At 48.3% G+C, this 16,311-nt stretch overlaps 1 protein-coding gene across 1 annotated transcript in view; it reads right to left on the bottom strand.

The window, feature by feature from the left end:
• LOC119301047 (ABC transporter G family member 41-like) overlaps positions 1–16,201 on the bottom strand; it is a 22,215-nt gene extending 6,014 nt beyond the window's left edge. The window contains exons 1-17 of the mRNA XM_037577950.1: positions 15,392–16,201; positions 15,223–15,308; positions 15,068–15,152; positions 14,733–14,892; positions 14,529–14,605; positions 14,259–14,312; positions 14,089–14,179; positions 8,178–8,479; positions 7,673–7,954; positions 6,329–6,642; positions 5,820–5,980; positions 5,566–5,669; positions 5,333–5,486; positions 4,985–5,116; positions 4,832–4,905; positions 4,399–4,731; positions 3,723–4,013 (exon numbers count right to left, since the gene is read on the bottom strand). Of these exons, the coding sequence (XP_037433847.1) occupies positions 3,723–4,013; positions 4,399–4,731; positions 4,832–4,905; positions 4,985–5,116; positions 5,333–5,486; positions 5,566–5,669; positions 5,820–5,980; positions 6,329–6,642; positions 7,673–7,954; positions 8,178–8,479; positions 14,089–14,179; positions 14,259–14,312; positions 14,529–14,605; positions 14,733–14,892; positions 15,068–15,152; positions 15,223–15,308; positions 15,392–15,910 (3,219 nt within the window). The 5' untranslated portion in view covers positions 15,911–16,201. The remainder of the gene's footprint in view (positions 1–3,722; positions 4,014–4,398; positions 4,732–4,831; positions 4,906–4,984; positions 5,117–5,332; positions 5,487–5,565; positions 5,670–5,819; positions 5,981–6,328; positions 6,643–7,672; positions 7,955–8,177; positions 8,480–14,088; positions 14,180–14,258; positions 14,313–14,528; positions 14,606–14,732; positions 14,893–15,067; positions 15,153–15,222; positions 15,309–15,391) is intronic.
• Between the last annotated feature and the right edge of the window lie 110 nt (positions 16,202–16,311).

Below are 16,311 nucleotides of genomic sequence, written 5' to 3'. Positions count from 1 at the left end.
CGAAACCTTCTGGTTGCGTCAACCGGGCTTCTCCGCTGCGGTGGCCGCCCGATGGCGCGAGGCGCGGAATGCGCCCCACGTGCTCTGTCCGCCGTGGACTCCTGGCATTTCTACGCCAAGCGGTCACGGCAGTTTATGAAAGGGTGGGGTGCCAACGTGGGCCGGGACATCCGTGAGAGGAAGAAAGCCCTTCTCGAGGGCATCCAGGCCCTCAACCTACGTGCTGACGCCGCGGGCCTCTCAGCAGACGAATGGATGCTTAGGTATGACTTGGAAGACCAGCTCACAGTCATTTACACTGACGAGGAGGCATACTGGCGCCTACTCGGTACGCAGAATTGGGTCCTCAAGGGGGACGCCAATACTGCCTACTTCCAGGCCATCGCTAACGGCCGTAGACACCGTAACTCCATCCCCCTCTTGTGGGACGGAGAGTCCCTCCTGCAGCGACCGGAGGACATCCGAGCTCATGTAGACGGCTTCTACAGAGACCTATTCTCTGCCCCCCCTCGGGGAGGTCTTGCCCTGGCGCTTGATATCTGGCCGGCCCAGCTATGCGTCTCGCCTGAGGATAACGCATCCCTCACAGCCCCATTCACGGAGGCGGAGGTTTGGGCGGCTATTAAGGGCATGAACCCCGCCTCGGCTCCCGGCCCAGATGGCCTCCCAGTAAAATTCTTTCAGACTTTCTAGGAGGTAATCGAGCCTGAGGTGATGGCCCTATTTGACGAGTTCTTTGTTGGGTCCATTGACCTGGCTCGGCTGAACTACGGGGTGATCACACTCACCCCCAAAGTGACTGGGGCCTCGGACATCCGACAGTTCCGGCCGATTACGGTGATTAATGTCATCTTCCGCATCCTCGCGAAGGGGTACGCCATTAGGGTGGCCCCTATTGCCGGCTGGATAACCCATCCGGACCAGTCGGCCTTCATTCAGGGCCGGTATATCCTTGATGGGGTCTTGGTGTTCCACGAAGCTCTCCATGAGGTGCACTCCAAACACCTCAAGGCAGTCTTCTTGAAACTGGACTTCCACAAGGCATACGATGCAGTTAGCTGGCCCTTCCTTCGGGAATGCCTACTCCGTAAGGGCTTTGACGACAGGTGGATAACCCGAGTGATGCAGTTGGTATCCTCGGGACGCACCGCGGTGAACATCAATGGGGAGATCGGCCCTTTCTTCCACACATTCTGTGGGGTTCGCCAGGGTGATCCCTTCTCCCCACTCCTGTTTAACATGGTTGTCGATGCTCTGGCAGCCATCCTAGATAAGGCCAAGGCGGCAGGTCACATTAAGGGGATAGTGCCGCATCTAGTTGGGGGAAACGGGCTTTCCCTTCTCCAATATGCGGATGACACCATCATTATGATGGAGGGGTTGGAGAGTGATATTTCGAACCTCAAGTTCCTCCTCTGCTTCCAGCAGATGTCTGGCCTTAGGATCAACTTCGCTAAGAGCGAGGTGATGGTCTTGGGCTACGCCCAAGACGAGCGGCAGAGCATTGCGGATAGGCTTAATTGCCAGCTCGGGTCCTTCCCCACGACTTATTTGGGGATCCCCATTAGCGACTCCAGGCTTACGGTGGCTGAGCTGCGCCCCACCGTGGGGAAGCTTCAGCACCGTATTGAGCCCTGGCAGGGTCAGTGGCTTTCGAAAGCAGCTCGTACGGTGCTCATTAACTCATCCCTCTCTAGCCTTCTTCTATTCATCATGAGCTTCTACAGCCTTCCGGAGACCCTTCACCACGAGATTGCCACTGTTCAGGGGCGTTTTTTCTGGGCCGGCGAGGGTGATAAGCAGAAGTACCACATGGTTAGGTGGTCTGAGATCTGCAAACCTCATGACCAGGGCAGACTCGGGATTATGTCCTCCAAGCGCATGAATATTGCCCTCCTGACTCGGTGGCTTTTGCGGATTGCCAACGGAGATGGTGGCCTATGGCTCCACATTATTCAGCAGAAATACCTCCGTGGCCAGCCTCTCGCCTTTTGCCAGCGATCTGGGGCTCTCAGTTCTGGCAATCCATCATTCAGCTCCTCCCTGTCCTCCGGATCGGGACCTCGATAGCGATCGGGTCCAGCTCCGCCACGTTGTTCTGGTTTGATAGATGGGTTGGAGACACGCCTCTTGCAACCCGCTTCCCAGACTTGTTCTCCGTCGCGGTTGCCCCTCGTATTTCGGTGGCGACCGCCCTTGCTGACCTTGGGCAACTTGCGTTCCGGCGACCATTTGGCCTGGATGAGAACGCGGACTGGCAGGAGCTGCTCGACTTGATTGCACTCCACGAGCCTGATCTCACGACAGACGTCGACCGTGCAAATTGGTGGCTTGAGCTTTTCGGTCAATTCTCCACCAAATCTCTATACCTGGCCATCGCCCCTTCTCCTGGCCATGAGGCGCTCTCCTCCATTTGGGAGATTCGCCTCCCCCTCAAAATTAGGATCTTCTTGTGGCAATGGATTCGCGGCCGCCTCCCCTCTGGCGTTGAGGTTTTGAAACGCAATGGCCCTGGAGATGGGCTTTGCCCGCTCTGCGGGACCGAAGAAGACTCAAACCATATCTTTTTCTCCTGTGTGTTCGCGCAGTTCCTATGGAGCTGTTTCAGCGAGATTGTGGGTGGAAGCTGGGACCACAACAACTTCCCCGCTCTCTTTGCCGAACTCCAGGCGATCCCACCCGTGTTACGCCACATTAGGTGGCTGACCATTGGGGTCCTTGCCTGGACGTTGTGGACTGTTAGGAATAAACTTGTGATTCAGCATATTCCTCTTCGTCGTGCTACTGACACTTTGTTCAAATGGTCTGGTTACTTGCAGCTTTGGCGTTCGCTTAGCCGTCCCAGGGAGAGAGACGCCATCACCTCCATCATCACCCAGCTTCGCGCGATGGCTCTCCGGTTGGCTCCACCGCTTCCCCCGCCACCTCCGGAACCAGATTAGATCGCCGCCTTCGTGCTCCGCCGCCGCTGCCTTGGGACGTTTCGTAGTGAGTTTGCGCTGGGCTTGTTATGCTGTGCCCACAGCTGAACTTGGATCTGTGTGTGTTTATTCTGTGTGTGTTGGACCCTACCTGCGGCGGCTTTGTGTCGGTGTGTGTTGTGTTCCATTGTTACCTTGGTACTTGTTGCTTGGTGGTTGCTTTATTTATTAACCGGGGCGAAAGCCTTTTTCGGTAATATCACTGTTAGCTTCTCAAAAACTTTAGTCTGAGGCAGGCTCTGTATCGGACTTAATTTGGGGTTCTTTAAGTAGCCTGTTAGTATGGCTTGATAACTTTCAGTTCCTGCCGATAAAGTGTTAAGGGGTCTATCTGAGGTAGCAACCAATTTTATTCCATGTCTAATAGTTAACTTATTCCATGGCTACTTCCAATTATTTCAGTATAAGGTGAACAAATGCTTCACAGTTCCATTGCACTTGGTTACTTCATGTTTGATTTAATCAAAACTGATTTTTGACATTCTTATCCAATGCATCACCTTATAATACTACATATGATAGATCTACACTGGATTAAATATACCTGGAAAATTACCATTTCTATTACTTCCTCTGTTCACTTTTATAAGACGTTTTAGACAATTCAGGCAGTACCCAAAACAGTTCAAAGCTAGCTGTCCAAAACGTCTTATGAAAACGAACAGAGGGAGTAATAAAAAAAATATTTCTTGATGCCTAGAATGAGAATACCGGAGAGGGGTATATATATAAAGTAGTTACCTCATCAAATGTCTCAAATATATCGATACTTGGTTGGTGAATGGTGCACACAACCGTTCGACCTGTGTCTGCAACATTCTTCACTGCACGCATGACAATAGCAGCTGCCCTTGCATCCAAGCCTGATGTTGGCTCGTCCATAAATATGATCGAGGGGTTAGACACGAGCTCGACTGCAATCGTGAGCCGTTTCCTTTGCTCTGTTGATAGTCCATTTACCCCTGGTATTCCGACCAAAGAATCTCTAATTTCGTCCAACTCAATTGTTTCAAGAACTTCGTTCACAAATTCCTGAGAGGGAAAGGAATACGGGTGAGCTCACATTTTTGTCTCAACTGTTCCAACCACATATGAGACTAGAATACAAGAATGCAAACCCTGTACACTACACATTTATTCTTTTTATATAGATTCACGTATTTGTAGCTTTACTTTCGTTAGAGATATTGAATTAATGCTCTAACTAGTTACTCCAAAAGTCCAAACTGACGGAGTAAGGCAGGCAATGTATTTTCAACACTCCCTCTCGGGTCTAGGCTCCTTTAGGCCTTAGACATGGGATTGATGTAGGCCACAAATATAAATTTTAGTACTGCATTGGCAGGGTCTTCAACTCGAGACCTCTTGGCTCCAATACCATATTGTATTTTCAACAAGAGAGATAAACATAGCTCACATTTCTTGCTTTTGCATCAACTTCTGGTGGAAGGCGCAACCAGGCAGAATATGCAACCGATTCACCCAGTGTGATCTGTGGGGAATGGACATCAGTTTGTTCACAGTAGCCTGATATCCTAGCAAAAGTCTGCTGAATTTTAGGATACCCTCCTATTCTTATATCCCCTTCAATAACACCACCAGTTTTCCTTCCAGAAAGAACATCAAGGAGTGTTGTTTTTCCCGCTCCAGTAACCCCCATGAGTGCCGAGAGAACCCCTGGCTGGAATGCTCCTGTGATATTGTGGAGTAGCTGTAGTTTCTTTTCCATGTAACCATGCTCCCTCATTTCCTGCAATGAAGAAATACTTACCTATTAGTGGTCAGCCCTTGGTATGGCTCTAAGTTCTCCGGTCATGCTTTCACAGATGTTCTAACTATATTTGAATTACCGCAGGGGTGTCTACATAGTAGTTGACATCCTGGAATGATATTATAAGGGGCGTGAAAGGCAATACCATCCTCCCTGCACAAGATTTAATTATTGAGGTCAAATTAAGATTATATTCCATTGACACTATTGTGTGGTGTAGAATTCAACTAACCAGTCCTATTTGGAGACAAAGCAGTCTCTGCTTGTAACTTAGGCCTCCTATTTTCCGCATTGTTATCTTGGTCTCTTCCATCAAATGTGGTAAGCTTATTGCGAGAGATAATGGCTCGAGAAGTTCCTGGAACTGAGAGGCTCATAGGAGGTCAGAGTAGGTGGCATATCTAACCAGAGAAAACAGAATGTTCTTATGAATGGAATTATTTTTGCTCCATTTCCAATGTTTTACTTCTCCAGCATATGCTTAATCGAGTTTACAATTCATGCGACACTGTTACAGTAGAATATTATACTAGTATTTAAGTTGTTTAGCTTAATGCAATATCGGCCATGTCACACTTACCCTTTTTAATGGTCAAGCCTATGGCGAAGCCTACATTGAACAACAATGTAAACCCAAGCAATGCTCCAATTGAGATCCAGTAAAAATAGCTGGAGAAGTCTAGCCCTTGATCCATTAGGATCCTCCTTCCAAGTGCCACACCAGATATCTTGATCTATCAACATAGAAATTTTAGTGTCCTTTGATATTGCATGTTTCTTCAATTAATTCATACTCGGTATGCCAAAGTGTACCTCCAACCATCTTTGTGCCAAAAACTCATTTCCAGTTAAGCCTATTTCACCATATGACAATGGAGAAAGCCAAAATCCCCACTTTAGCCAATTAGGCATAAATGCTGTAGCAATGCGGCACTGAAAATGTTAGCGATTCTTGTTTAATAATTGAGGACAACCTACGTTTGCAAGAAATTAGGACTCGTCTCTTGTTAGCAATATGAAATGGGAGAGTTTTCTTTTTGTGGGAAGAAAATACGGGAGTGTCTTACAGCGAGGAATTATGAAACCCCCAAACAGAAGGGTCGCTAGAAATGCCATTGTACCACCGACTGAACCAGCCACCATTGTTTGACAGTATGAGGCCACACATCGAAACATTGATAAAGTTACTGTGTGGATGAGGAAGAGGACGAGGAGCTGACAGAAAAATCTAAACACAACAATCGTGCATGTTACCACAAAGCAAGTATTGCAGCTGAAAAACCTAAGTTTTGCTGAAAGAAAGTCTAAAAGAAAAGTAAATATAGTGTTAGATAAGGGATTTTCATGTTTGACTACAGTACACCAGATCACAGCAAAACCAATATAAACAATGTTGTATTTTGGACTATTTTCACTGGCAAGAATCTTTTATTTTTCACTGGGTGATTATACTCCGCATCTGAATGACTCGAGTTGGGTGAATGGTAATAATTCCTCAATGGAAATGTTGTTGTAGTTGAATTAGTGCTCCCATCCCACGAGGTAATTAGTTTCTACAACATAATTATAACATTACCTGGATGCTTCCGGGGTATAGCCAATCAGGTAGTAGGATATTGTTGTCCAAGCTATTGACTCAACTAAAGAGACTGGAATCTTTAGGATAAAAGATGGTATTGCATAAGCCCATGCAGGATAGAAGTAGTCATCTCTCTGTTTGTAGAAGATCGGCAGTCTGTTAATTGCCATGGCAAGCTCAGGAAATCCATTCACCATCAGCAGCAGGAGTGCATAGAAGAGTGAACCCATATAATAGTTAGCATGAATTCTGTCAACATCCATACGTGTGCGCAGAAATACTGTCCCAGTAATAACAGCAAGTAATCCAAGCTGCAGTGCACAAATACATACGTTAGCTTATGGAGGGCATGTTGAGAAAAGTGCAACATGACATAGCTGTAAATTCCATCGATTTTTATAATGAAAACTGTAACAAATACTCCCTCCATCCCAAAATAAGTGACTCAACTTTGTACTAGCTTTAGTACAAAGTACGTAGAAAGTTGAGTCACTTATTTTGAGACGGAGGGAGTAATACTGTAACCAAAAACCCTATAGCTGTGGCGCTAGTGTAGGTAATGATATAAGCACACGAGCATTTGAAGTCCTGAAGTTGCACACTGAGTAGGAGCTAAATGTAGAATAAGATGCTGACATACTGGGAAAGTTCCTTCTGTAGACTTCTATATGGTCCGAGAGTTCAATGTTCTCAGTGTGTAGAAGAAAGTACTACAAGATGGCTAGTCCATGTACCCTGTGTTAAGCGCATAGTCCCTAATGGCCTAATCCTACAATATTTCGCATTTGAACACAACTAGAGCTACATACGACATCAATCTTTACCTTTATTGTCTACTCCCCCCGTTCCAAATTATTTGAAGTTCGAGGTTTGTCCTAAGTCAAACTTCTTTATGGAATGAAAATAAATTTTATGATGAATCTACTGAAACTAATTTGGTGTTGTCGATGTTGGTATATTTTCATATAGGCTTGGTCGAACTTAAAGAAGTTTGAATTAGGATAAACCTAAAACTTCAAGTTATTTGGAACCGAGGAGGTACTATATATATTAATGCTGCAGTTCACTTGAGAGTTGAAAGTGTAACAGAGATCTCAACTTTTAGTGCGAAAGCTTTATTGCGACCTGCAGACCTCCTTAGTAACACAAGAAGTTTATTACATCACATTGCTACTAGGTTTTGCTAATATTTCAATCGGTAACTAATACTGAGCATAATGCATGTAATTTGAGGATTCTGCATTTACAGACTAGAACACAATTTACACTGTAAAACTAGGCACAAAATTTCCATGCATCAATCACATTTTTTTTTCCAAAAGATAGCCTCAACTTGCTTACCTGAATGGATTTTGATATGTAGATGAAGGCATTCCTTTTCATAAGAAGGAGCTCCCGTGCAAAACATGCCTTGAGTAGATCCCACTTGGATAATGAGTAGATACTGAAGGACAGGGCATTCTTATGTCCTTTAGATTCTTCATACGGCTTCGAAAGCTCCTCAGCAAGATTCTGACCACTTTGAGATGCTTTGAACTTATCACAGAATTGATCAACTGTAACAAAATTATATCCTTCTTCGTTGCGGCTCCAGTATTGTTTCTGATCTTTTTTTGACAGGACCTATGTAATATATAAGTTGTTAAGAGTGGACTACCTTATGATTGTAAGAAAGAGTACAAATAAGTTGTTTACTTTCATTGAATTCACATCAAAACTATAGGTATAAATCTTACACTTTGTTAGATGTCAAGGTGAAACATGCTTACCTGACCTCCTAGATGCTATTGACGCTTATTTTGACATGAGTAATTCAGACTATGTAAATCAGTATTTTCCTAAATACCTCTTGAAGGAAGTCAGCGCTCCCTTTTCTTTCGGGGCATTCAAATCCACATGATTCAAAGAAACTCATAATGTAGCCCTTATGGCCATGGTAAACGATTTGTCCTTCAGCCATCAAGATAATATCATCAAAAAGTTCATAAGTCTCTGGTGCTGGTTGAAGGAGTGAGACCAGTATGGTAGACTCTGATATATGAGCTAGCTGTTGGAGACAAGAAACAATTTGGAAGGTAGTAGAACTGTCCAGCCCAGTTGATATTTCATCCATGAAAAGCGCTTTTGATGGTCCTACTATCATCTCTCCTGCTTGTAAGACATTTTTACAAGTGGAAAAAATTAAGCATCCAGTATCGAATCATTTATGCTATTATTTATCCTATATAGACCAAAATTGAGGTTGGGATTACATAAACTGAATATAACACATTACTAGCTACATTCTAAAAAGTAGAGAAAAATCATGTTAAGTTGATTCGTTCAGGCTTGTGCGCTTTCATCACAACAGAAATTTATTGTTTACCATAACCCTGTTGTTACCTTTGCTGTGGCGAGAGCTTCATATTACTTCATGGTAATAATAAAGTACAAAAAGCATCAACAAAATAAATTAGCCAGCAGAAAAGGTGCATATCTCCCGGTATGCAGTTAAGGAATTTTAGTCAATGAATTGCACAGTTAACTATTTATTTATCTTGCAAAAATATCATTTACAAGATTATAGTCGAGATAATAAAACCATCGTGAAAATTGTTAGGAATGAGCAACTTAGCTTTACTGAGGGCCAAAGGCCATTACATATACATGTGTGTCAAAGTGCAGAAAACCCCTTATACAATGGGGATACACCGAAAAGGGACTATACACATCTAACACCCCCCCTCAAACTCATGGTGGATCAACAACACTGAGTTTGGAGAGGAAAAAGGTATGCTGCGCTCGAGTCTGTGCCTTCGTGAAGAAGTCAGCCAACTGTAACTCAGCAGGCACATAGTGAAGAGCGAGAGTCTGATCTTGCACAACAGCACGCACAAAATGGGCATCCACACCGATGTGCTTGGTGAGCTCATGCTTCACCGAGTCACGCGCAATACTTATAGCACCAGTACTGTCTGACAATAAGGGAGTCGAGGTAGTAGCATACACACCAAAATCCTCAGGTAACCACCGTAACCAGATCACCTCAGCCGTCAACATAGCCATGGCCCGCAACTCAGCCTCTGCACTCGAGCGAGAAACTGCAGTCTGTTTCTTTGTCTTCCAGGCAATAAGAGAGCCACCAAGAAAGACACAGTAAGCAGACAGCGAGCGTCGATCAGAGGGATCACTAGCCCAGGTAGCATCAGAGTAGGCCTGGAGCTCAAGAGAACTGGAGCGGGGAAAGAAAAGGCGCTGAGAGATCGTGCCACGAAGATATCGTAGAACACGGAGGAGGTGACTATAGTGGACAGAGGTGGGGGCTGAAACAAACTGACTCAGGATGTGGACAGGATAGGAGATGTCAGGACGCGTAACAGCAAGATAGACAAGACTGCCAACGAGGTGACGATAGCGAGTGGGATTAGGAAGAGGGTCACCATCAGAGGCACGAAGCTGAACGTTGAGCTCCATAGGAGTCACAACGGTGCGCTCATCACCGAGAGCAGCGCGAGCAAGAAGATCCTGAATATTTTTTTCTTGGGAGATGTAGAAGCCATCAGAGGTCGAGGAGATCTCAATCCCAAGAAAATAGCGAAGTGGACCAAGATCAGTCATGAGAAACTGGTCGCGAAGGCGAGCCTTAACAAAGGCAATGTACTCAGAGTCGTCACCAGTGATGATCATGTCATCAACATAGAGAAGAAGAAGAGTTCAACCACGAGGAGACGTGTGAACAAACAACGCGAGATCATGATCACTGGGCAAGAAACCAGCGGCAGTCACCACAGAAGCGAAGCGCTCAAACCAGGCACGAGGGGCCTGTTTAAGACCATAGAGGGAGCGCCGAAGTCTACAGACCATACCATCAGGGGCATAGTACCCCGGTGGTGGCTGCATATAAACCTCCTCACGCAACTCGCCATTGAGAAAGGCGTTCTGGACATCAAGTTGAGAGATAGGCCAATGACGAATAGAAGCCACAACAAGGAGAGTGCGGACAGTGGTCATGTGGGCCACAGGAGCGAAAGTCTCATCATAATCGCGTCCCTACTCCTGCTGAAAACCACGGGCCACAAGACGAGCTTTGTAGCACTCAAGAGAACCATCAGAGCGAGTCTTAATCTTGTAGACGCACTTGCAGGTGATGGGACGAACACCGGAAGGGAGAGGAACCAAATCCCATGTGCCTGAGCGCTCAAGGGCAGCAAGCTCTTCGGCCATCGCAAGTTGCCATTCAGGCTGAGTCATGGTAGTCCGATAGGAAGTGGGCTCAGCAAGAACAGAGAGACCGTACCGATCAGGAGAGTAGCGATCAGGCGGGGGGCGAGGCCGAGCACGGAGGTTATGAAGCGGGGGAGGCGTGAAAGAAGGAGCACCAGAGGTGGAAGGCGCGTCAGGAGAAGCATCCTCAGAACGAGGGCGACAGGTATAGTGGAGAGGAAACGGTGAGAGAGGGCGACGGACGGGAGATGATGGTGGAGATGTGGAGGAGTTGGATGGGGAAGATGGTGTCGGTGGGGAATAAGAAGGAATGAGAGGTGCAGAAGGAGGAAGTGAAACATGAGGCACATAGCGGGTGTATCTGGGAGAAGAAGAAAGGAAATATCGTCCACAGAGAAGCTTGAGGAAGAAGGACGGGGGTAGTAAGAGCGAGACTCATCAAAAGTCACATCACGCGAGATGCACAAACGACGACCAACAGGATCCCAACAGCGATAGCCCTTGTGCTCATCGCTGTAGCCAAGGAAGACACACTCAACCGACTGAGCAGTCAGTTTGGTGTGGTCTCGTGGGGCAAGAAGGACATAGCACACACATCCAAACATACGAAGGGCTGAGTAGTCAGGAGAACGTCCAGTGAGACACTCCATAGGAATACCACCCTGCAAAGCAGTCGATGGCTGAATGTTGATGAGATAGGTGGATGCAGAAACAGCCTCAGCCCAAAAGTGAGGCGGAAGGGAAGCGGCAATCATCAGCGCACGAGCCGTCTCAAGTAGATGATGATGCTTACGTTTCGCAACGCCATTCTGAGCATGAGCACCAAGGCACGAGAACTGGGCAAGAGTACCCTGTTCCGCAAGAAAGCCACGCAACAGCTGGGAGATAAACTCACCAGCGGAGTCAGCACAAAAGGTACGAATGGGCGTGGAAAACTGGGTGTGAACCATGGCAGCAAAACGTTTGTATATAGAGAGAACCTCGCTACGAGATTTCATGAAGTAGAGCCAAGTGTAGCGAGAGAAATCATCAATAAACAAGATATAGTAGCGATGACCACCTTTCGAATCAAAGGGAGCAGGACCCCAAACATCAAAATGAACTAAGTCAAAAGGACGCTGAGATACCGACTCACTGGTAGGGTAAGGCAACTGGGTCTGTTTGCCAAGTCTGCAACCATTACAATGCAAAGAAACATCTCCAGATACAGACCTTAAGAGGCCCTGACGAACTAAAGAAGACAAGCGAGAGCCACAGAGGTGACCAAGGCGATGATGCCACTGTTGGAAGGACGCAGAAGAAGAGGCAGCAAGAGCATGGGAACTGGCAGGAGTGGTGGCAGCGAAAGGAGCACGAAGCCAGTCAACCTCCCAAAGGCCCTCTGACTCACGGCGCCGGGGGCCAGCACCAACCAAAGCCTTGGTGCGACGATCCTGAATGAAGCAAGAGTCGGTATCAAGAATGACACGACAACCAGAATCAGTAAGTTGGGCAGCGGAAAACAGATTCATGGTAAGGCGAGGAACATGTGAAACACTAGGAACAGAAAAAGATGAAGTGGAAAGAAGACCACGACTAGCAACAGGAAGAGGTGTGCCATCGGCGGTCAGAACATTAACAGGCGAATCAAGAGGTCGGAGAGAAGACAAGACAGAAGAGTCAGAAGACATATGGAAGGAGGCTCCAGAATCCAAAACCCACGAAGATGTACCTGACTGTGTAGACGGCTGCGGTGGTGGAGAAGTGGATGCAGTCACAGCAGCAGCTGAACCAGTCGACGAAGAGCCTGAGGAAGCCAAGAGGCGTTTGAGCCTCACAATGTCCTGGTCAGTGAGTGACGGAGTCGAGAAAGATCCGGGAGTCCCACTGGAAGAGGAGCGCCGCTGGTCTCGCTTCTTCTCACGGCAATCAGACTCTGGGTGACCTGGCCGAGAGCAGTAGCCACAGAAGGTGTCACGGCGCGACCGACCCCTCTCAGTATAGGCAGGGCGACCCACCCCCCTGAAGGTGTGGGGAGGAGCGGTGGAGTGGTGAGCCGAGCAGACGACACAGGGGCCCGAGCAGCCAACACAGACGGGACCACCAGCAAACCAGCAGAGCGAAGGAGGGTCTCCTCAGCACGAAGCTCGGAAGCACCTCCGAGATTGGAACACGACCACGAGCAAGCAAGTGAGCACGTCTGGGCTCAAACTCAGAGCGGAGACGAGATAAGAACTCATGGATCCGCTGAAACTCCAGATCAGACCGAGTAGTCTGACAGCAACGACAGGTGCCACACACAACTGTCCGAAGAGAGTCAAGCTAACGCCAGATGGCAGAGCACTGTGAATAGAACTCATCAACAGATGAGTCACCTTGCTGGAGTGCGTGCTCCTAACGCACCACTGATAGATAGAGAGCATCACCAGAGGGCTGATAGCGCTGACAGACATAAGACCACATCGCTGCAACTGTGCCAAGTCCCATGAACTCCGAAGCAAACTGAGGGAGGACACTCGCAGTGAGAACAGCAGCAGCTCGAGCATCATCATTGCACCACTGAGTGTAAGCTGACAGATCATCCCGGTACACAAAGAGAGCATCGGAATAAGCGGATACTTGCTGATCATAAGCATCAACCGCAGCATCATCCAGAGCCTTGGCAGCATCCCGATCAGCCTGAGAAGCATCAGCAGCAAGGACCGGTGGCACTGGTGGGATTGGGGCCACTGGCGCAACCGGGCATGGCGGACAGGGTACCTTGCCAGAAAGAACACCCCACAGAAGAAGGCCACGCATATGAATGCGCATGAAGCCCACAAACTCAGCATAGTTGGTGCCATCGAAGATCACCAAGCACCGAGGGACAGCGACATAGCCCGGAGACGACATGGGAAAGTCTCCTTTTTTTTGGTCAACGCATCCTCCGCTCGATATGGATCGAGGGAACCGCTCGAACCAGAGAGCGAACGAGATCGAGAGAATCCCTCCCGCAGCCAGGGAGGCAGGGCGCGGAGGGAGTCGGAGGAGAGCCGGGGCCGGGCCGCACCAAGGAGGACGGGGCCGCGACCGGACCGGGCGGCGGCTGAACGGGCACCGGAGGGGCGCCAGTGGACCGGACGGCGGCGGCAGACCCGGCAGCGGCGGCAGCGGACCGGGCGGCGGCGGCGGCCAGACAAGGCGGCAGCAGCGGCGGCCGGACAAGGCTGGGGACGCGGCGGCCGAACGGGGCTGGGATGAGGCAGCCCAGGAACGAGGCAGTCACGGGCAGTAGTCGGACCAGCTCAAGCGCAGTTGGAAAGGAAGCGGGCAGCAGGACGGCCGGAGGCTAGGGGCGGAGGCTAGCAGCGGCGGCGACAAGGGTGGAGCACGCACGGAGTTGCATCGTGCGGGAGAGGGAGAGTAACCTAAGCATCTGATACCATGTTAGGAATGAGCAACTTAGCTTTACTGAGGGCCAAAGGCCATTACATATACATGTGTATCAAAGTGCAGAAAACCCCTTATACAATGGGGATATACCGAAAAGGGACTATACACATCTAACAAAAATGTCATATGTATCGTAGATTCACCTGTGGTTAGTCTTTTCTTCTCACCGCCTGAAATACCTCTTCTCATGGCATCTCCTACTAGTACATCAGCGCATATGTCGAGTCCCATTATCTGCGAGGCAAGAAAAGATTATGCACATGAAAAACATCGGGCACTGGAACCAGTGAATTATTCTTTGAACATTGTTTACCTTCATAATGTAGTCTGTTTGCATGCTTCTTTCTAAACCTTCCACGGATATTGCCTACAAAAAAAGTGCATAGCAATTATAAATGTTGTAGCTAAACTGAACTGGTCTGTACACACATGATATGCTTTGTTTTTATCTTAAGAATCAATAGGAAAGAATCTCACTGAAAAATTATGATGGCACTTGGCAGAAAGATGTTGTATCAGGTTTGGTTCCAGTGGGCGCACTCAGATATGTTACAACATTATAGCAAAATAGGTCAGTATTTACCTTCATGTACGTATCTATGTTGGGGTCAGGGGTGATCCCAGCCTCCTTCTCCCTTCTAATGACTTCCTTCATAATTTCTATTGTGTACAAGAAATTGAGAGCACTTGGTTTAGTAGATAGAATTGGTAATTTACTTCAATTAGTTAGTTGCCTGCTGTCCCTAAAAAACATTTAATTCACCAGGTCCCAGAAAAAGGAAAATACCTGCTCTGCTGCCAACGCCCTGGAATCTTGCAGAGAAGTCGAGCGTCTCCCTGACAGTCATCTCAGGGACATGAAGATCATACTGACCAATGTAAGCTGCTGTCTTCTCTGGAACAAAATCTTGCAGCTTGACACCATTATAGTCAATTTCTCCTGTTACCTACGCACCCACACATGCATACTATTATGTAAGTAAAGGAAGTACTGAAACACACAGCACACAGTATTTTCTCTGTTTCTGCCTGAACTTTCAAACCTACATAGAGCTCATAAGTGTCAGCTAAGCTGCGGAGTATATTTTTTGATAAAGAACTTCGGAGTATATAGCCATATACCTTGAGATTTTTCTTGAGTTTTCCAGCAAGTGCTAGCAAAAGGGTGGTTTTGCCACAGCCTGGGGGTCCAAGGAGAAGGGTCATCCTGCATGTGCACACATATTCAGTTTGGTGTTGCATTTGCATACTGATGATGAGGAAGGAAGGAAGCTCACCTGGAAGGTTTGAGGATGCCGGTGACATCTTTTAGAATGTGGATCCTTTCTTGGTTACGGTTGAAGCCGAGCATGGTGGTGAGCAGCTGCAGATGGCAACCGTGGCACTTGAGCGAACAGGTGGCGAGACGGAGAGCAGAGCCGCGAGATGAACGAATGAATCACGTACCGAGAACGTGGAGACGGCGGAGTTGAGGAGCGTGGGGAGCGGCTTGCCATCGACGACCTGGCACTCGGCCTGGACGCGCAGGTTCCGCCACCGCACCTCCACCGTGGGCTGCCGTACGCCGACCCTGTCCATCCTGCGGCGCTGGTGCCGGAGCAGGCGGAGGTTGTCCTTGTGGATGTCGGCGATGAGGGTGTGCACCAGCTCCCGCCGGTCCGCCGCCCCCAGCCGGCGCACGTCCACCGGCTCCGGCGGACGAGCGCCGTCGGCATTGAGAGGGAGCGAGGTGTGGAGCCTGTCCCAGGTGGGCAGCCGCTCGATGGCCGCCCACTTGAGCTCGGCCTCCTCGTCGTGGTGCTGCTCTCGCAGGGACAAGGAGGAGGTGGAGGCGAGCGCCTCCCTCAACGACGACGACGACGGCAGCTGCAGCCTGCCGCTCGCAGCCGACGCCTTCTTCTCCGGATCATCCACTGCTATACCATCTTGTCCTTGTTCCTCCTCACCCATCTCCACCTTGCTCATCACCTCGATCTAGCTCAGCTAGCCAGCTTCCTCGCCACCACCCTCTTCTCCTTCGCTGATGAACCAGCCAGCCAACCGGACCATATATTCTCTCTCTTTTTCAATAAAAAAAAAAACTCGCTTGACCTATGGTGCCGTTGACTCTACTGAAGTCGAAATTTCTCCAAGTTATAAATCATGAATGTAGTATGAATCTCTGCAGCTCTGCTTTGTCCACAAGGACAAGGCGGGCACATGACTGACTGAAGACAATAAAAATATGAGTCGACGATTGGCTCAGCGCAAAGGTAAGCCGAGGCTCCCGCGATTAGCGGCCAGTTCTTTTGGGCAATTCTCCCAGAATTGACCCCCTCCCTAGCTTCTCCCAGAATTACCACTCCAATTTTTTTTACAATATCTAG

This window comes from Triticum dicoccoides, chromosome 5A, assembly GCF_002162155.2.
Source record: "Triticum dicoccoides isolate Atlit2015 ecotype Zavitan chromosome 5A, WEW_v2.0, whole genome shotgun sequence".
In the NCBI taxonomy this organism is placed as follows: domain Eukaryota; kingdom Viridiplantae; phylum Streptophyta; class Magnoliopsida; order Poales; family Poaceae; genus Triticum; species Triticum dicoccoides.
The sequence above is the reverse complement of the archived record's forward strand: the minus strand, read 5'-3'. Positions and strand labels throughout refer to the sequence as shown.